The 21487-nt window shown below is 37.2% G+C and overlaps 1 protein-coding gene across 11 annotated transcripts in view; it reads right to left on the minus strand.

Moving 5' to 3' along the window:
- Nucleotides 1-21487, minus strand: part of git1 (G protein-coupled receptor kinase interacting ArfGAP 1) — a 161690-nt gene that overhangs the window by 30683 nt on the left and 109520 nt on the right. For 7 of the 11 annotated variants that reach the window (XM_052035338.1, XM_052035348.1, XM_052035347.1 and 4 more), the window contains exons 10-12: nt 20412-20463; nt 16923-16995; nt 4665-4762 (exon numbers count right to left, since the gene is read on the minus strand). In XM_052035338.1, coding sequence (XP_051891298.1) covers nt 4665-4762; nt 16923-16995; nt 20412-20463 — 223 coding nt within the window. The remainder of the gene's footprint in view (nt 1-4664; nt 4763-16922; nt 16996-20411; nt 20464-21487) is intronic. The other 4 variants (XM_052035342.1, XM_052035340.1, XM_052035343.1 and 1 more) reach the window with 1 other exon arrangement.

The following is a 21487-nucleotide window of genomic DNA, read 5'->3' on the forward strand; positions in this document are numbered from 1 at the left end:
CACATCATCCAAGCAAACTAAAGTCCACTATCAAGGGCATGGACAGGAGTACCATTAAAATATTTATAATTGTGTATAAAGTGGTGTGGATCATTATAATTTGAGTTATATTTATACAGTGCAATAAAAAAAATCAATTTTTCTTTCTGGGATCACAATTTTCATTCTTGTGTAGACAGGAGTTGGCAGTTTTTGAGATCTGAAGTTGCACGACCACTTTCAGATGGTGAGCAGCTGGAACCAGTCTAGTTTAGCAACAACATACTTGAGTGGAAACTTTAATGTACAAAAATCCTCTTATATGCTACCTTGAGGAGGAATCAGAAAATATTGGGCACTGAGGTAGAAACAGTGCAAGGAATGACCAGAGGTACGGAGAAGGTGGATTCTAAGATGGGTGTCGGAGGAAGCAGCAAGAGAAGCATGGAGACAGAATGATTTAAGGAACAAAATTTTTGGAAATTTTGGAGCCTGCTTAGTTGAAGGCACGACCAAATATAGCATGGAGTCAGTGAGAACAAGAGTAAGGGAGATGTAGTATTTGACATGATACATAATATGGACAGCAGGAATTGATTACAAATTAAAGATGAATTTAGATTTGCACAGGGAGACTGCCAAGAGAGCATGGGATTGAAACGTCTGGAGGTGAGGAAGTCATGAATGGTGTTGCAGCAGAAAGGTTGGGATAGAGACAGAGGCTTGTGATAAGGCATCATTGGGATGGACAGGATTTGGGGTCATTTGGTGCAGTATGGGCTCAGGAAGAACATCCAGAACGTCAGCTGAGTCAGCAGGAGATAATGACCAGGGATAGGGTTGGAATTGTTTGTGAAAACTTGGATTTGCAACTGATGTCTTAAAAAAAAAATGCTGACCAGTTTAATATTTGTAACTGGGTTAATAAAGCAAATTTTACAATAGAGACAGAGGAGGGGTTAATTCAGATAAGGTTGGTGCCATCAGATGGTGAATGTCATGGCAATACTCTGGCTATGAACTAAAAGACAATAGTGTTCCTGGCATGGAAAGAAGCTGAAACAGGAAGGCGAGAGAAGGTGCGGTTTAAATCACCTTTGCAGAAAATGTAATATGCTACTTTATGGTCAGCATCAGAATTTCAGATTTCCTTGTGACATAGGGAGGCCATTCACTCCCTTCAATCTATATGCTAGCTCTGGGAGCAATTCATCAATTCCATTCTCCCACTAATAACCAACACATCTTTGGAATATGGGAGGAAACTAGAGCACCAGGGGAAATCTGTGTAGTAGAGAATGTGCAAATGCCACACATACCTGAAGTATGTGCAAATGCCACACATACGGCAATACCTGAAGCTCCTCTGTGCTACCAATATCATTACTGTTGAAATGGACTGGAGAGATTCAAAAACTGATGCAAATTTGGCAGACAACAACATAATTAAAAACATTGAAGAAAGGCTAATGTGTAAAGTAGAGAGATTTTTTTTGAGGAGGGTGATAATTACGATTTTGAAAGGATGTGGGGAGGGAAGAAACGCTTTAAGGTGAGGAACCATTTACATCATTCATTAGCATGGGAGTCTGAGAAGTTATGAGTCTACTAATTCACAGGAATGTGGTCAAAGCTTACTGGATCATATCGGAGAGGCAAACAGTGCAGTTTCATTAAAGATGTAATGAAGGAATGTGATGGGTAAGACAAAGTTTAAAAATAAACCAAGATTAGAATGGTTTCACCTGATTGCATTTACCCTGTAATCTTGGATAAATGTAGTGAATCACCCAGTTAGCCATTGATCTCCATTTTATACCTTGCAGCATCTGTTAAAAAGACTTGAACCAACCTGGAATTCTATTATTTTAAGGAAACAGATGTATGCAAAAAAATACCTTGAGGTGCTGTTATTGCTTTTCTCTCTCCTGAACCTAATCTGTTCAGCAGATCTCATTAAAATAGGCCTGTGGTTATTCACTACAGAAAGTTGAACATTTGAAGTTTCTGTTGACAATTGTTTTTGTATTCACTATTAATTAAAAATTTCTCTCATCAATAAGATGCCATATAACTAAACAGCTGATATTTGTTAAAAATACAATAAGAACCATGCTTCATCAGACTTCATTTTCAGAGGACTTGATCTTTTTTAGTCACAGCATTTGGATGCTAAAAAGCAATACTTTGTCAAAAATCATTTTTGGAAACATAGAAAAAAAAGATGTGCATTTTGACAGCTATAAAGTCATTCAATATGCCAAGGATTGAAGAAAAATAATGAAATAAAATAATGAAAGCATAAAACTGGAAGGAGAGCATTAGAGATTCATAAAAAGAACTTGGTTTTTCCAAAAGCACTGATTTATAACTTTCATTTTGAAACTAATTATAAGCAGGATTTAGAAAAACTACTGCATTTGATGCACTTCACTGTTTATCCCTGCAAGATGCTGCAACTTCCATTGAGAAATCATTTACTGAGAGTCATTTATAAATGTTTAATCTTCACTAGCATTTTATTTGGAAGGAAGAATAATTTTGGAGGAAGGCATTCAGATGAGGAACGTTTAACTGATACACTGTGCTGTCAATAACAAAACACTCAAATACCTAACAGACCAACAATAGTACCTTCTCCTCAGACCACATCCACATCAACTCTTCACTCCAATGGATAAATGCCTAGTGGGTTATTTACCTACTCAAAGCTATCCCTAATGTTCTCAGAGATACTGTTATACATCCTACTCCAAAATAATCACTTCCATTAAGGCTGTGAAGTTGTCTAATGCACAGGCATGGCACTTCCAATGGCTGGATGAGATAGTGGTTCTTATAGGAAAGGAACAACTTCCATTGATATATTCTCAACTTCTGAATAGTGATTTTATCTTCTGTGAAGGAAATAGCATATCATATTGCTGCACTGCTCAACAGACAGTTGAGGTCCCCAAGCAAACATTTATCTTTCATAAGTAAGCATTAGCCCATTTGATCAGGGTGGGTTGTCTTAGCTGGACGGTTTTTGCAATAGCCACCAAAACAACCGGAGACAATAGGTTTTTCACCTCAGCCTACTTCCTAACTTTGGTTTACTGAGGCCACTTCTGCATGACAAAATGAAATCATAGTTTAGGTATCAAACCCATGATCTTGCCCTAAATGTCTAAGCTACTGGTGTATTTATCCATGAAGCCTGTTAAATTCCATAGGCTGATGGATTTATTACAACTTGGCAGCAGAAGTGTTTGCTGCGACTGCTTACGTGAGTGACAAATTACAATTAATCACATATGAATTACCATGAGAGTTGTCTTTCCACACTTCCCTTGCTTACACGTGAACTAAACAGAAAAATTGTGGAGCAGTCAGCAAGACTCAGCCACTTCAAGAAGGATTTTAAACAGTGATAACAGCTACAATGCATAATTGATATTTACATCATATCCCACCACTCTCCTTGAGAAATGAGGTCTGTTATCAGAGTCTTAACTCTCACCCGCCATCCAAAGTTCCTGATTTTTTCCATCCACTCAAAACACATTGAAGATGAGAAACTTGGAGCAGAAGATGTTACAATAACTAAGGGAACTACTTTTGGTCTTTAACCACTCACTCAATCTCTTTTAAAATTCTTTTACATTGAAGTGAAATACAAACATGCCCTTACACACTTGTAGGATTTGCAGTTCTTCTGAGAATTAGACTGCTCAAGTTTTGCTTTAAGTGTCCCTGAGCCAAGTCTTTTTTTTTGGAAGGATAATCAAGTTCAAATATCTGCATATTTTTGCAGTTATGTGGCAACTGAGGAGACAAGACCTCATGCTTTGAATTTTTGTGGCAAAGGCAAGCAGGCTATGAATCTGATGAAACATTAATAATTTGTTTCAGTGCATCTGCAGAAACAAAGATCAAACACACATTTTCTCATAACCTCCTTCCTGCTAAGAATTTAGTACACATAAATACCAGTATAACTTGCATGTTTGTGTAAAAATACCAGACAGATGGATGCCAAACTTAGTGAACAGCTAAAAATTACAGCTTCACAGCACATAGACTTGAGGTAAATACGATGGGGAAAAATGAAGAAGACACAGCTGGATAATAGGTTTCAACTATACCACTGAAACTACCTTGACATTCAAAGATTAGGCACATTTTCACTAAGTTCATAACAACTACAACCTAATGGTAGTGGCCATTGATCACCTGTAATACAAGCCTGTGCAGTTAGGAAAATGTCAATACCACCCTCTCAGTTACTCTAGGAAAGATAAGTAGCAGGAAAGGTGCTCAGCCAAGATGAATTTAACCTGAAGGTGGTGAGCTGGCTGTCAAGGTTGCTGTAACATGTGGCTTTACTCCAGGAAATTTAAATACACAAATACTACAGTTTTTTTTTGTGGGGGGGGGGGGGTGCTGCTGTGGAGGGAGGAGGGAATTCAATTCCAAATGATCACTTTTACTGTGAGAATGTGCTACAAGAATAAGTGTTTGTGAATAATGTCCAATGTCCAAGCTATAGTCTTCCTTTACTGCAGATTCATTCTTTGTTCCAATGTCTACCTTGTATTCTAGCATACACTATTTTTAACAATAAACAATAAAACACTTTTACATTAAGTAGGGAAAATACAAGCAAAAACACAGTTAAACGAAAACCCTGTATTTCAACATACCTGGTTCCTAGTTGCAGAATATTCAGGATTAACTGGAAGAAAGGGTACAGCACTACGCTCAGTCACTAAAGTGCTATGGTTCTGGGTGGTCAGCCACACTGCAAATGCACCAAGAAATGCGTTAGTGAGCATGACATTTTAAATAATATTTTGAAAGCTCCTGTGAATAATGTGGACTTTAACAGTTTACCAGAGAAAATTATATCTGGACAATTCAGGCTTCCAATGGTATACATTAAGTTACTCAGACAATATAGCCCGTCTGAGGGGATCATTTAGATGTTAACTTTACGACTTATGATTTTTTTTAAAAAAGTAACATGACAATAGAACAAGAGGTGTTTTTGGTCCAACACAAACAAGCATGCATATTTTATTTAACTTGAAGAGGCTGCTGTAGGCTGGTGCTTGTTAGGATTGTATTAGGTCAACAGTATTATAAATACAGTTGACTGCAAGAACTGGAATAGACTCACTTGTTCCAGTTTTGATATCAGGCCTGCTGGTGGGGTGATACAGTGATTCACTGGAGAGGAAAACATGTTGATAGGATAATTGACCATGAGCAAAACATTCCGATCCCTTCAACATTGTTAGCATCCTCTGGTGGTTAAAAATATGCACTGCATCAAGTCAATTTATTCCATAATGACTATAAACAGGACTTGCAAAAAATATTCTTTGTAGATAGTAGCCTGTAGCTTGGTTATTTGTCTTCCCCGCAGCAAAGAGTGAGTTATTGCTGCCGAAATAAATCTTCAACGTTGCAGCCCAGCTATCAAAACCCATCTGAATCTGTAAAAAGCTATCTGCAATAAAGCAGTGCTAATTAATCTTTTCATAAAGATTCCACTGTAGCAATCTAAAACTTGGCTTTTTTCTACTTCCTTAAAGATCTGTACAGATCCACTTTATGATAAAGGTGAGAAGTGATGAACAACTTAGAAGTATTTAATGAAAAGACATCACATGGATAGGATTTGATGATCTTTCTTCTTGCATTTTAAATAATGGTACATTAATACAAACTTTAATTTTGATTAAAATTATGAAATCTTAAAAAGATGTACGTTGGCCAGTTCCGAAGGCGTCATCTTTCCTTAATCTTCAGAAATGTTTCCTTCTAAATATTTGTCACTCCTACTCCATATTATGAAAGCCAATTTTATTACAGTACTGCTTTGTCCTAACAATAATAGAAAATGTTTCTCCTAATCCTTCCGTAACACTCTACTGATGAACATTTTAAATTTATGCACTCTTAATTACTTCATATTAGTGTTAAATATTGCAATTGTGCTAATAATTTAAGTGTTTTTGCAATTGCCTCACAGAATAGGTGAATTCACAATTATGAAATAGTTATCTAGTTGAAAACTTTAGAATGTTTTGGCTCTATGAAAATTGCCTTTCTACTGCTGGGTTTGATAACATGCCGCTCCTTGCGCCATCACTAGTACATCATTTAGCACTCAGGAATGAGCGCATTAATTGAATCAGCTCTAAAAATTGACATCATATGTTCTGTGCTCTCACTGGTCGAATACCAATGACTTATGCATTGTCACTGGCCGAGAAAATGTGAAAAATGGCTGAATTTGGCAAGCTGTCTGGATGCATTTAGGAAGCTTATAAAATGGCAAGTTTTAAGAACTTGTGTTTTTTGTTTTTTTTAAAGTAAAAATATTTTTCTCCCAAGCAGAGAACACCTTAACGAATCAGTGTGCTGCAGGGTAACACTAAGCAGGGCATGTGTTTAGGAGAAATGACAAGCAGCCTATATACTTTAATGCTTTGGGGCAATGTAATGCTTTAATATTTTAGTACAACATGACTTATTTTAAATTTCACTCAATGCAAATTCTCTCATAACGCAACTCAACATACTCTCCTAGAGGCAGTCTAAATTTGGAAAAATAAACTGCAGAATTTAGTTTGAGGACTAAAGATATTCCACATGGAATGGAGATATAACAACTAGAATAATCAAATAATATACACATTTTTATAATTGTATCAGTCTTTAAATTAGTGCAGCACATGATCAGGTCTGAAAACTTCCATTATTAAATTCTAGATGTAGCAGTATTCTGATAAAAGCTATGCTTTAAAGTGGCAAGCACTTAGGTCAAATCTACCCTGGCAATAATCACAATCCATCCATTAAGCAAAACTTATTGCAATCCTATCTTTCCAATTCACAACACTGGATAATTATGCGACTTGGTTTACAATTCCTATATAGGGAACCATAAAAATGATTTACAATATAGAAAGACTCAGAATTTCATTAATCTTGCTAATATTTTTAAAACATTTCTTCAATGCTTCAGAATCCAGAACAGTTCTCTCATTTTCATATTTAAAAAAAAATTGCAGCACTACTATTTACTACTTTCTAACAAATTGTTATTTACAACTAATTAGTATTTCATTATCATTACCTGTGCAAGAGCTTTAAAATTAATATGGTGAGCACATTTTAATTACTGATAAATAGGCTATGCTGAAACACTGAGTAATCTGTCATGAGTGGAATGGTCTTAATTAATATACACATGGTACACAATGTGACAGTCAAATTCTAGAGAAACATTAAGAGCTAAAAGCACAATTTTGTTTTATTTTCTCATATTAGTAGGCTCAGTCATCTCTCCCAAACGAGCCTCCTTCGGATGGTCATTCCATATTTAAAAAAGATGTTTAGGAATGGGTGGACAAACTTGAAACAAAAGTGATTTTCTTTTAAATATGATGAGTAGTGGTGCCATGAATGGTTGCAAATTTCCTTCATAACCTAGCCAGTTACCACCAGTAAAATTCAGTCACAGAATTGCATCTTGCTGCATTAGTAAAATGGTACTTTACATTAAAATTAGTGGAAGATTAAAAACAGTCATATCTGCAATAGCTTCTTTCTTATAAGACAGATATTAGATAACTTGTACACATTATTGGAAAGGTTTTTTTCTGTTGTAATTTCAAGGGGTCAGAGAGGCTATTTGGAGTACACTTAAAAAGTGCACACAGTAAAGCGTTTACATTAGTGCCTTCTGAATGTTCAAAAGCTCACAACTGTAAACACAGGATAGGTAATGACTATACTTAATATTAATCTATCATCCCACATTCATTGCATAACAGACCAAACTAATGACCCTTTTAATCATGAGGAATATTATTTTTTTAAAAGCACATTTGGATTTTCAATCACAGGTATAATTACGCATTTCTATTCTGTCACAAATAGTTCTAGAATGAAAGATGTTGTGTGAATACATACAAAAATAGCAAGAAAGTTTTTAAGTTCTGGGGATGTTAATGCAGAAATGCTCATTTTCTCAAATTCAGATATAGTTTTGTGTACCATAACTGAAGGAAATGGGGGTAAAAAGAAAAGGATTTTCATGCCAATCAGTACCCACTTGAAGACCAGTAATCACACATTCTGAAATAAAGACGGAAAATGATGGAATTCCTCAGCAGGTCAGGCAACATCTGTAGACAGAGAAACAGTAGGCATTTTGGTCTTTGACCTTCCATCAGAACTGGTTATCAACCCGAAATGTTACAAATAAATGTTTCTTCTCTCCACAGATGTTGCCCGACCTGCTAAACACTGCATCTTTTTTTTATTTCAGCACCCCAGATCCAATCCTGACTTCTGGTACTGTGTGGAGTTTGCGTGGGTTTCCCCTGGTGCTCTGGTTTCCTCCCACAGCCCCAAAGATATGTGGGTTGGCAGGCTAATTAACCACTGTAAATTGACCCTAGTGTGTAGGCAAGTGCGAGGATCTGGTGGCATCAATGGGGGAATTAATGGAGGAACTGGAATGCTCTTTGAAATGACAGAGTCAATGGGCTGAAAAAGCCTCTTCTGGTGGCATAAAGAAAAGTTATATGGATTTCCAGAATCTACAGTTTTTTTTGGTTTTCAATCATATATATTTGACTCCTCTCTGCTCTAACGTGCCCTAAACCTTCCTTTGCAAGGACACGATTCCTTCTGCATCATCACAAATTCCACAACAATGACTCAACAGTGCAAATGGGGCTGCACTGTGGGAGACTATGCATCATAAGCCTAAACTCACAAGTGCTCTGGATTGGTAGCTTATTATGGGACCAATAAATGATATAAAAATTTATTCCATCAGTTTGGGCTGGACTTGAATCCAGATTGGCAGGTATACTAAACTACAGAACTGATAAGCTCCCAAGAATTAAATTTAAAACTATTTAAATTCCAACAACAGGCATTTGGCTTTGCAATCATCATTCATTCTCTTCATGGTAAAGTGATACGAGAGTCCATAAGATATAGGAGCAGAATTAGGCCATTAGCCCATCGAGTCTGCTCCGCCATTCAATCATGGCTGTTTTTATTAAAACCCCTTTCTCCTGCCTTCTCCCTGTAACCCTTAACCCCATTACCAATCAAGAACCTATCAATCTCTGCCTTAAATGCATCCGATGACTTGGCCTCTCAGCAACCACATCTGTGGCAACAAATTCCACAGATTCACCACCTTTTGGGTGAAGAAATTCCTCATCTCAGTTCTAAAGGGATGTCCCTTTAATCTGAGGCTGTGCCCTCAGATCCTAGACTCTCCTACTAATGGAAACATCCTCTCTATGTCCACTCTATCCAGGTCATGCAGCACAGAAACAGACCTTTCAACGCTGTGTTCATGCTGGACATCAAGTACCGACTTAGTTTTCAGCCGTCAGTCCGCAGCCTTCTATACTATGGTGTTTTAAGTGCACATCTGAACACCTATTAGACTTGTAAGAGGACCTGCATCCACAACCCCCAGGGCAGTCATTCCAGACTTCATCCACTTGCAGGGTGAAAAAAAAACTCTCCCTCAAATTTCCTCTCAATTGCCCACCCCATACCTTAAAGTTGCACCCTCTGGTGATGGACACCTATGCTGAGGGAAATGTTTTCCCACTACCCATCATATCTAAGCCCCTCATATTGTAAACTTCAGTCAGGATCCCACTTCCCCAACTTTCCTAGCCTTGTCCAGTTCCTTCTCATAGCTGATAAGCTCATTCTGAGGCAACATCCCAGTGAATCTCCTCTGCACACTCTTCAGTGCAATCACATCCTCCCTATTGTGCAATGACCAGAACTCTCGGTATTCTAGCTGTAGCCAAGCTAATGGTTTAAATCATTGTACCATAATCTCCCTGCATCTACACACCAGATAAAGAAGGCAAGTCTTACTGATACCCAAACAGCCCCAGGACTCAAGGCACATGTCTTTTACATGGTGCATCTTAGTTGTTAATTGGATTTTGGATGGTGTGAACGATGAGAAGCATCTGATAATCTTTATCAAGAGCAAGGCTGGAATATAATCTCTCCATTCAGATGGCAGGTATAAAGCATTCGCACTTGACTTTTTTTTAAAACAATAACACACTCTGCAACAGTCTTGTCATTGTTGTCTTGTCATTAGTTGTCAAAAACTGTACTACTGATAACAACATAACAGAATGAATTCAAACGGCCATTTCCAGACTAATTGGAATCCGATTTGATTTAGTTAGCAAAAGTGGACTGAAGTATCTCTTGGCTCAACAGCTATTTCTCTGTCTGTTAAAAATTTCGATGGCATTGATACACTTATCAATACATACGTGTCCACATCCCTAAAATACTTTCAGATAAAACATTCACCAAAAAAAACTCTTGCAGATATTTGAGAAATACAGCTGTCAGATATGTAGTAAGACTTTTCCATTTTTCCAATGTGTGTCCATTTATTGTGTTTGTGCAGAATGCACAGAAAGGGAATAGGCAGTTCATTTGTAACCAACACTATTCAAACACTGAATGTTACTTTCTCCTTCTCTTCCATTACCTGCAATCAATTTGTAACACATCAGGATATTTCTAATTGGACTCCTCAAACTGCAACAAATGCAGATCTATTATGGGTAGATTTAAAGTAATTATGGGAAGGATTAGCAGGGAGATGAGCAAACCATTTTTACCCAGAGGATTGCACGGGTGTGGAACACACTGTCTGAAAAGGGTGCTAGTGAGAGAAATTCTCATCACATTTTAGAAGTACTTGAATATATACTTGAAGAGCCATGACTTGCAACGCTATGGACTTCGTACTGGAAGGTGGGATTGAGCTGGGTAACTCCTTATCAACAAAGACATTATTGGCCAAATGGGTTCCCACTGTATCATAATTTTCTTATAATTATCAAGCTCTATATAATCTTAGACTTTGTTATAATAATAAACTCAGCCAGATTTGGAGCTAATTGCAACAGGGTCTGTAGCCTTCTTTATCTATTGCTCCTGATGACGCAAAGAGGAAGAGAGATAATAGACAATAAGTTTAAGGCCAAAAGATCAGCACCTGCTTTTGTCCTTATCTCCACTCCAAAGAGTATTGTCAGCTTTTAACAAAGTTCATTAACTTTGATGATGCCTTCCAATGGGAAGAATTTCTTCAAGATACTGGAAATTCAGCAAGATAAAAAACCTATACTGGACAATACACAATGATCCAAGTTGTTGGGTTGATGAATGCAAGACAGAATTTTTGAAAGCACTGAACATCTGAGACTAGTGAAAAAGATTTATGTGTTTGCAATTAGTGTATTAAAATGAATTAAAAATGGTTATTGAGGAAACAAAGTAGGAAATAAAAACAATTTCTGAAGAGTGATTGGATGCAGATGGTGGTGGGCCACAGGGTAGCTCACTGATTTGGAAATGGGAGTATCCAATTTTGTACACACAAGTATATTAAATAACTGTGGATCAAAGAAAACAGAGGCAAAACTAGTATTACGAAATGGGTAAATTTGGGACTGGAATTCAGCGTCATTGAACAGAATATTTAGATTTATATACTGGACATTTTCCAGTGGTTGAGGAGTCAGAACCTGGTCACTGCCATGATTAATAAGGGAGGAGGGAGAACTATCATTAAAAAAATAAATTTCTGTGGCTGAGTGGACTGAGTGTAATGATTTAAGCAGAGAGCAATTAAACATTGCAACTAAAAAGAATAAAATAAATGGTAACAGCACAGGTACACGGATTAAGATGTGGTTGATAGCAGAAATATAGCATGGTGTCGATATCCATGTATCAAATATATATGAACCCACAGGAAGTAATTTCGGAGATAAATACAGGTTTCATTTTTTCCTTTTGCAACTGGGTTTGCCACTTACCTGCATTTTGGCATGGAGAAATCTCTGCAGAAAGCTTCAATGTTTTAAACTTAACTGCATTTCAACAGACTTCATGAATTAGTTAGTGAAACACTTCCTCGTAGGGCACACAGACAAAATAAAGTAAGTTGGCTTCGGGTTTGATGTGCAGGCTGTGCTGAGTTAGCCAAGGTTTTCAACTAATATCCACTTCTCCAAGACAAAGAGAATGAAACAGCCTATATTCTCCTGTCTACATGCAGAGGCTCCTGCTAGAAAGAATGATCAGGGAAAGACAGACTTGGCCTCTGTCCAGGCTCATTTGGGAATACCTACAAGATGCAGAATATCCAGAAAATTTCACAATTGGAAAAGATAGCTGAAGCTGAGAAGTGGGTATAATCTGGAAAGTTATGGATCTATTAATTTATACAAATGACATTTTCAATTTCTTTTCTTATCTAGCCAGTGTTCAGAGTTCACTTCAGTTTTTTTAATCTCATATCTACATCTGTTAACAGTGCTACAAGATCAGGCTCTCACAATACAATCAGCAGTCATGCTTTGGAACCTACCATATTTCAAAGACCTCTGATCCTGAACTAAAACATCTCCCGAACAATTCACAACTTGCACAATTAGCACTTGGAAATTGAACAATCAAGTCAAACAACTTTCAGAGAAATTTAAGCCACCCTTAGACTCAAAGCAAGACAAAACCAGTTCAGGCAAATAATTAAAAAAAATTAAAAGTAATTCTTACCTTATTTTATATCTAGCTTTTTAACATGTATTTGTAGTTATGTTAAATCTACTTTAAAACCAAAATGTACCTTGTTTGAGCCCTGTGCTCCAAAGCATGAAACTCAAATAAGCTTTGATTCTTAGTTCTCTCTTCCTGTTTTGGTAGCTAGCTTCTATATTTAGGAAACTGATAAAAAATACCAACAGACTGATGAACAGGAATGTTTTGACCACTATCCATAATCCAGGAATTAAACTGCCTGAACTCCAGGCAGTTCATTTCCACTTTTGTTCAGCTGCCTTCTGCAACGTAGTACACACAGAGTTAAATACCACATGTTACTTATCCTCATCAGATAATGGGAAAGTGCTGAACCAAAAGCTTTTCCAAAAATGGATAAGTTTTTCCAGTCTCCGAAAAGTCTGTTGGCAGCAATAACAAGCACTCCCCACAGTAAGCACATTCCTATCACAGTTCCTTACTAAAACTGCATAATTGATTTTTGGTGACCCTCAGACCACTGGTACCACTATTACACTGCTTCCTTTACAAGAATTTGATACAAAAAGTGATTTTAAAGAATATACAAAATGTTTTAACAAATATGTTTATATTAAAAAAAACACAAGACTGAACTCTTGATCCCAAATAACTTCACTGTGTAAAGATGATATTCAGTGTCATATTAAATATTTTAAACCATCTCTGACAAGAGTTACGATGGCACAAGCTGGTTGAATGGGGGTATTACTGAACTTCGTGACACAGAATTAGATCATCTGGTGTACGCTGCCTGTAGATGAGAATGCTGCAATTGTCCTCAGCGTCTGGGAGCCAGGAAAAAGGGCAAAATGTCCATAGAGTTTCTGCAACAAGGCCTATCCAAGAATACCTGCCGGAAACCATTGAAATACAAACATACAGATGTTCTAAGAGGCTACAGTCTGATCTTGTCAGATAAATTGCTCGAAACATTCACACACAAAATGATTTTGGATGGGTTGGGGAACCAGGGAATTTTGCTATGGGAAGAGAATGGGAGGAAGAGAAAGAAAGGGAGGGGGAAAAGTTTTCCATGACAGCATCCCTATTAATACACACCCAAATATTAGACAGGTTTAAAAATCATACAATTCAACTTGGATTTCATGCACTTTGCATAAGCAACAAATATTTGGATACAAACAATCAAAATTAATTAAAACGTGGACTAGATCATGCTTTGTTGAGCGGCAGCTCAAGAGAATCCTGAGCTATAAGGCTGAATACACTGTTTCTTACCTTTATGCTTGGCATTGCTGATGTACAAATAGTAATAATATTCATTTGAATAGAGTCACCAATCTTCATTAAAATGGTAAGTTCTTTATTTTGTTGTATTTTTAATATGAGCTAAATTTCAATAGCTTTTATACGTCTCAGTTAGTAATGTGCTGCCAAATGCCATCAGGGTAGAGCTGGCAGTGGGGCTTCTAATTCTGCCTTGAGGCCTGCTCTGCATCATGGAAAGTTAGTGCAGTCCTCCAGTTTGGCCCATTCCATGTTGCCACATCTGCTGAATGGACCATGGGATTACCCTGGCAGTATCACAGCTGGTCAGATCAAGCATAATCTAGCCCAAAGATCAATAAGGGAGATAAAAATCTACTTATGGCATACAGTAGACCATCCAGAATGATAACATTTCCAATTATGGGCTTTCAGCATAAACATGCATCTCTATATTCTTCAAGAAACATTGCGACCCTGAATAACTGTCTTGCAGCTTTTTGTCAACAACGACTACAAAATCTTTTCCGATGGGCTCTCATGATTGCTAACTGTGCTTCACATAGCCAAATGTTTAATTTGGAGACTATTGTATTGGTTGAGTGAAAACTCCAGTGTTGATACATCTGTGAAGTATTTTTCTTTGAGCACATTTGATTAAAGACCCAAAGGAAGATAAATATTTGCAAATAGTAAAAACAAGCTTTGTATCTTTATTTTACACTTAGGCAAAACATTTGGTTTAGGTTACCCTTTTTCCTTCAATAACATATTTTGCTAAGAAGCAAAGTGATGGACACCAATCTGCCAATTTTACTTGTGCATCTGCTGTAAAAATCTCTGTACAGCTTATTCAGGAATTATTTTTTCCTCACCAACATTCAGTACACAGTGAAAGTAGACACAAATGCATTTATATCTATAGTGGGATTAAACTGAGATATGAAGAGACATGTTCAAAATCATTAGCAAGGTTTAATGTAGTTTCTTTCTTTCACGCTCCTCCTAGAGTGCTTGCTAACATGATCAATATGAATAATGCAGAATAGAAGACTTCTGACAAAAAGCATCTGCACTGAGTTCCTGGAGATCACATCTACTCTACTGCAACAATGGATCTTAAGAACAAGAAAAGCAGCAGGCTATTTGGCCTCCAACCCCTCCATTCGGTAAGATCATGTCAGCGCCACTAATCCCATATTTCTCAATTTTTTAAGTACCCAAAAATCCATCAACCTGTCATGAATATAGCAGTGACTGAGTTTCTATAGTCCTCTGGGGTAGAGGATTCTGAAGGTTCATACCGTCTGGAAGAAGTTTCTTCTCATCTCAGTCCTGAATGGCCAGCCCCTTATTTTTGGGCTGTGCCTATAGCCTTCTCCTGATCTTATTTTATTGTGTTCCAGCCACACCTGGCAGGGGAAACCATCATCCTTCATCTATATAGTCAACCTCTGCAGAAGTTTCATAGACCTCAATCTTCTAAACTGGAGGTATAGGCTCAGTATGCATGAGCTTGATACTGTCAGGGCAGTATTTCCTCAAACTGAGGGATTTAAAAGTTAATTAACAAAGCATAAAAGTGGAGTCACATGTGCCCATGGTCCTTTGATCATCAACATGACCCAATCTCTCATCATTCAACAATTATTGTGTCTTCATTACATGCACCAAAGTGGATGACCTCATTTCTCCTCATTATATGCCATTTGGCATGCTCTCACCCACCGACTTTGATTGCTTATATTCCCTGAAGTGTTTTCATACGATTCTCTGTGATCATAATCCCACCAAGTTTAATGCCATCCAGAAATTGAAAATATAACATTTGGTCCCCTCTTACAAAGAAGCCAGCATGCTCTCAATAGAAACAGAGGTGAAGATTTCTAAAGAGCAAAATACTGGGAATAAAAAAAAAAATCAGAAAATTCTGGAAATACTCAGGTTACATCTGAAGTGAAAAACAAAATTAATGTTTTGGGTCTAAGATTTGTTAGATCCCAGGAAAGGCTGACAAACAGAACTTTTAAAAAAAATGTAGGAGGAAGTACCTTCCAAGGATTTGGGTTTTCTATTAGATTTATCAAAGGGAATGAATTTTATTTGTACTTGCTCAGCAGAGCATTGGGGTGAGGCCAAGGGGATTTTCACTCCCAACACCCAGTTCTGCCTCTTTCAGCTTTGCTCAAAATCCATTACATGCCAAACTTTTCCAGATCAGAAATAAGGGCAAACTGAAATGTTGACATGTCTTTCGTGCCAAAGATGCTGCCCGACATTTCCAGAAAATTGTAAAAATTTCAACTTGATTGCATGTAGGTCCATCACACTAAACAGTTTCTAATTGAACTTTATATCTTTTCAATATTGAAAAGATACATAGTTTCACATGTATTCCTTGATTTATGAATGCTCTGCTTAGACAGAGATAAAGCACGGAAACAGGCCCTTTAGCCCCCAAGTCCGCACCGACCATCAATCACCCATTTACTCTAATCCTATATTAATCCCATTCTTATTCTCCCCAGATTCTCATCAGCTCCTCCAATTCCACCATATTATGAACAATTTACAGTAGCCAATTAATCTACCAACATTTTAGTTTCTCTGTGAACTTACCAATTCAACAGTTCTGATTTATATTGTTCATAGTATAGTACAAGTTTAAAAGGAAAGGCTTCTCCTTGACACTAGGGGGAAGATCTTCCAGTCTACAAATTGCAGAAAAAAAATCATATGGATTCCAAATGCTCATATTCATGGCTTTACTGGAATGCATGGATATAGAAAATCATCCTGCTTAGTTCACAATAATTTTTAGACACAGGGACCCCAGAAGCCTTTGTTAACAAAGTATAAATCTTTGCCTCAACGCCATTGACTCTTTGGGGTACTGTCTCGATTTACAAATCAAACTTTTGCCTCACTAAACAACATCCCTCTCGTTGTACCAACATACCTTTTAATGCATTTCAGCCAAGTTACAAATTTTGCTTAATGAAATCCCTTTCATAGATCTTGTAATACCAAAAATACACGAACCATTGACATACCTGCATCATTCTCACGTCGATCAACTTCATCATAAACATCCATCGCAAGTTCTTCAAAAAGTCGGTTATTTAGCTGCGCATAAAGAAAAGAGAATATATAGCAATTTATAAACTTCAAGCGCTTCTTTTAGAAAGGACTGTCCAAACTGAAACCAAGCACTTTGGTATTTCATTGAAGTTCAAAAGATGGTTTGCCTAAGCTTGCAATAAGCTAACTTATAATTAACAGAGCAAATAGTTGCAACTTATTTTAAGCCTTTAGAAGTATATCATTCCCGCTCAAGAAAATTAAAACCTACAACATCTTTTGGTCTGTGAACATAGGCCTGCTTTTCAATCATTTTAATTACTGTCTTTAACTTCGCTGCAGAAGTCCTTGACATGACGTTTTCTAGTTTGTAGTTCAAGGACAACTGAAAATATGATGTTTTCCCAAGGCCAGTTTATCGGCTTCAACAGCTTGAAGCAGACATTACTGATCTGCTGATGGCAAAGAAAAACCTGTAGACTCCTGGAGTAGAAGTACACCTACCCACTGTGAGAACTATGTTTGTGTGTTATTTTTATTTCTTTCCTACTTCCAAGGATTTGTGCTTTCTTCCAGCTGGTTTATCAAAGGGAATGCATTTTATTTGTATTTCCACAGCAGGCATTGTGGCAGGGCACAGGGAGGTTATTGACCTGCTGTCCATTAGCAGCTTTATACTGTTTCAGATTTCCGCTTGTTACATTTTGCTTTTAGTTGCTGTGGGCATAACACACAACAGGCCTTACAAATATTCATGCAGAGCCCGAATCTGGCAGGACTTTGCCTGCCAAACAGTCTGTACCTCATAAAAGGGATGCCTGTCCCATTTCCAATTCTGCTGCCACTGCCACTGCCTGTGTTCCCATGATGCTGCATTGCATCTTTCTCTCCTCCCTACTGCAAATGCATCCTTTCTTAGGTATATAGGTTAACATTGTACACAATATTCTAGATGTGGTCTCACCATGGCCATATACAATTGCAATGAAGTATTCCTTATTTCTGATTTCAAATCCTTTCATAGTAAAGGTTAATATACCCATTTGCTTTCCTAATCACTTGTACAATTGCATGTCAGCCTCAGGTGACCTGTGTACAAGCACAACTAGATCCCCTTTAACATCAACACTACATAATCTCTCACCATTTGCAAATAATCTCTTACGTGCCCCAAAGTGAGTGTTCCCACATGGTATTCCATCTACTTTGTCCTCCCTTCCCTTTATTCAAAGAGCACAGAATTAATTGGGATCTGAACATTATCTATTGGCTTCTAGTTTTTACCTACAAAGTAGAGAGAGTCATAGGATGAGATTTACAAGAAAATATAATAACCCCACCATCTCATGTTATAGAAATAGATTTATTCAGTCACTGTAAATCAGTGAATGGTTCCCTTATACGATGAGATGGACTCGACCTCACAATCTACCTTATGACCTTGCACCTTATTGTCTACCTGCAATGCACTTCCCTGTAGCTGTGATACTTTACTCTGTACTCTGTTATGGTTTTTAACCTGTACTACCTCAATGCACTCTGTACTAACTCAATGTATCTGCACTGTGTAATGAATTGACCTGTATGAACGGTATGCAAGACAAGTTTTTCACTATACCTCAGTACAACTGACAATAATAAACCAATACCAATCAGTGATCTCAAATTAAGATTCTTATTTGGCTCAAAAGGCAATTATGTGGCCCATTTAGATGTTTTAATACATGGATTTCAAAATGCTGGATGCTTAATAGAAAAGAGTGGTTTTGGTGCATTTAACTTTACAAAGCAAAACTTTTGGTTCAAATAGATTTAAAAAAAACTGCTACCACTGAGGGTAGGGCATGGACTTGTGTTATTTTCCTTTACATCTTTAGTAACAATCTCAATAGGGAAGGTACCAAAAATGCAGCAGCATGAAAAAGGCAAAAAAGCACCATGGAGAGCCACAGACATTCATAACTCAGACAGCAAGCCTTCAACTGATACTCTGCACTGAGCCTAGGATTAAACCTGCTCTGAGCACTTGAAGTTACCTGTTTTCTATATCTACCGCCAATTCAAAGATCTAAATTATTTCTTTTTTAAAAAAAGGCAATGATTACCATCTAGCCATAGAGAATATTCTATTTAACTCACTCAGCTTATGGTCTATGCACCTAAAATCAAGAGATCACGTAAGTTTATTACCATCACAAAGCAAAAAACTGCAGGTGATGGAATAAGTCAGCAGATCAGGCAGCATCTGTGGAGAGAAACAGAATTAACATTGCAAGCTGGTGATCAGTTCTGATGAAAAGTCATCAACTTGAAATATCAATTCTCCCTACCAATGCTGCCTAGCCTGTTGAGTATTGCTAGAATTTTCTCTCTCAGATTTCTAGAATCTGCAGTTTTTGCCTTTTGTTTACAATCATAGCTTGACATAATCAAATGCTTTTAAAAAAATCTTTACCATAAAATTATTGGCCATCTAAGCTCTGAAATAAGATGCCTACAGCAAACAAACGCAATCACCAGAAAAAGTACAGACTTTACTCAGTGCACCATCCAGTGTGACAATGAAATTGTATTATGCAATCTTCTCTGGTGGTGGTAAGAATTCCTGTGCATCTTATGGCTTGGCTCTAGGGATCCTGATCACTCCCCGGTGTAGCTTATTAGGAAAGGGGTATGTGCAAATGTTTACAGGATAAGATTAAACTACAATACTCTTTACCCTCTCACTTGCCACAATAACCCCCACTCAATATAAACTGTCATTGGAACAGTGGCTAGTTTGGCATGATACCAAAGGTCACCCGTAAAAGTTGTGAGAAAAGAAACAGAGACTTAAAATGACAAATGCAGCAATTTTACACATGCCATAATTTCAGCAGATCTTACTGCATGTACAGATAAAAAGTACTTTTGCAGTTTTTCAGAAGAATACATTCCCTTTGAACATCAAAGTGTAGAAAGTCTAGAATCATGGAAGGTGGCTTCTAAGCTAGTCCATGACCAACTGAATGGTGAAAATTCTGCAGCGAAAATACTTAGATTGAAATGAATACAGAATAGTTCAATGCAGTTACAAGCAAAATGGAAAACTATACAATTAGGAAACACTCAAACGTAACACAAAAAGATTCAAGTGTAATTGAGTTTCAACGTCTATTAAATTTCATAACCAAGCAAGGAAGCTTAACGCCAAGCTATGTGTTAATATATTAAAGCACTGCAAATGCAATAGCTGCAACTAAAAAGTCTCCAGTTACATGTTGATTTGTTGTTTCAGATCCCAACTAATAGATTTGTGCAGATATAGCATTTTCTGTTTATTGTTCCAATTTCAATAATTATGCTATTCAAAGGAAATTCCAATATACATGGGTAATAATTTGTTAATATTTCCACATGTCTAACAGTCAAGGAGAAAAATATTCATAATAATGCACAAGTATTGCTTATTCACAACTTACTGCTTGAAGTTTCTTTTTGGCTGCCTTAGCCAGTTCTGACAAGTCCAAGCTACTGAAGAGAAACATGAAAAACACAACTCAGGAACTAGGTCAATAAAGCATACATCTATGACAATATTAACTTTCACTCGGAACCTGGTACAAATGCTCAAGATGAACCAGTGGCTCTATAAAACTGTTCATTACAGATACTCAGAAATTTAGATTACAAGGGACTGAAAACAACTGGAGATAAAGCAAATGTCACAAAACTTAATTTTGTTAGGTTTCCTTTGCAAAGTGTGAGACTTAAATGGATTTATGGTTGCCCCTTGGTTCTGAAACTGAAATACTGAGAAATGGTGCTATTCGACAGCCATTTTATTCAATGACAACCTACAACCTGATATCACGAGAACAGCAGACACCATCAGTGGAATCCTGCTAACAACATACTGTTTTGGTGAACGGTTCAATCTGTCACCTGTACATTTACAATAAATAAGTAGTCTTAGAAGTACCATGCATTCTCTGTGCACTTAGTTAAGGTGAACAAGACTTTAGCTTAAATACTGCCTCAAGGTAAACAGGACATACGTCTTAAAAGTATTTATTTTCACATATATCCATATAATAATCCATCAGATCAGGTGTTTATAATTTTGTGTAGTTTGCACATTATCTGTGACCATGTGGGTTTCATTCCACTTCCCAAAGATGTGCAGGTTGTTCAGTTAATTGGCCACTGCAAATTGCCCCTAGTGTGTGGTGCGCGAGTGGTTGTGCGCATGCGCGGAGGAGAGGGGAGTTGATGAGAATATGGAGAGAATAAAAAATTGAGATTAATTTAGGAATAGTGTAAATGGGCGATTGATGGTCACCACGGACTTGGTGGGCTGAAGGGTCTATTTGTGCAATTCTATGACACATTAATTTGTTGGTCCAGAGAGCGAGTTTCTTGTGTTAACTATGAATTGTGCAAGGACACAGAACAAACATCCCCAAATTATACATGCTCAATTTCCCAGAAAAGGGATAAAGGAAAGAAGATTTTGCACATCAACTAACTTGTCCAATTGACCAAAGTAGAATAACTC

The sequence above is a fragment of the Pristis pectinata genome, chromosome 21 (assembly GCF_009764475.1).
Source record: "Pristis pectinata isolate sPriPec2 chromosome 21, sPriPec2.1.pri, whole genome shotgun sequence".
NCBI classification, from domain to species: Eukaryota; Metazoa; Chordata; class Chondrichthyes; order Rhinopristiformes; family Pristidae; genus Pristis; species Pristis pectinata.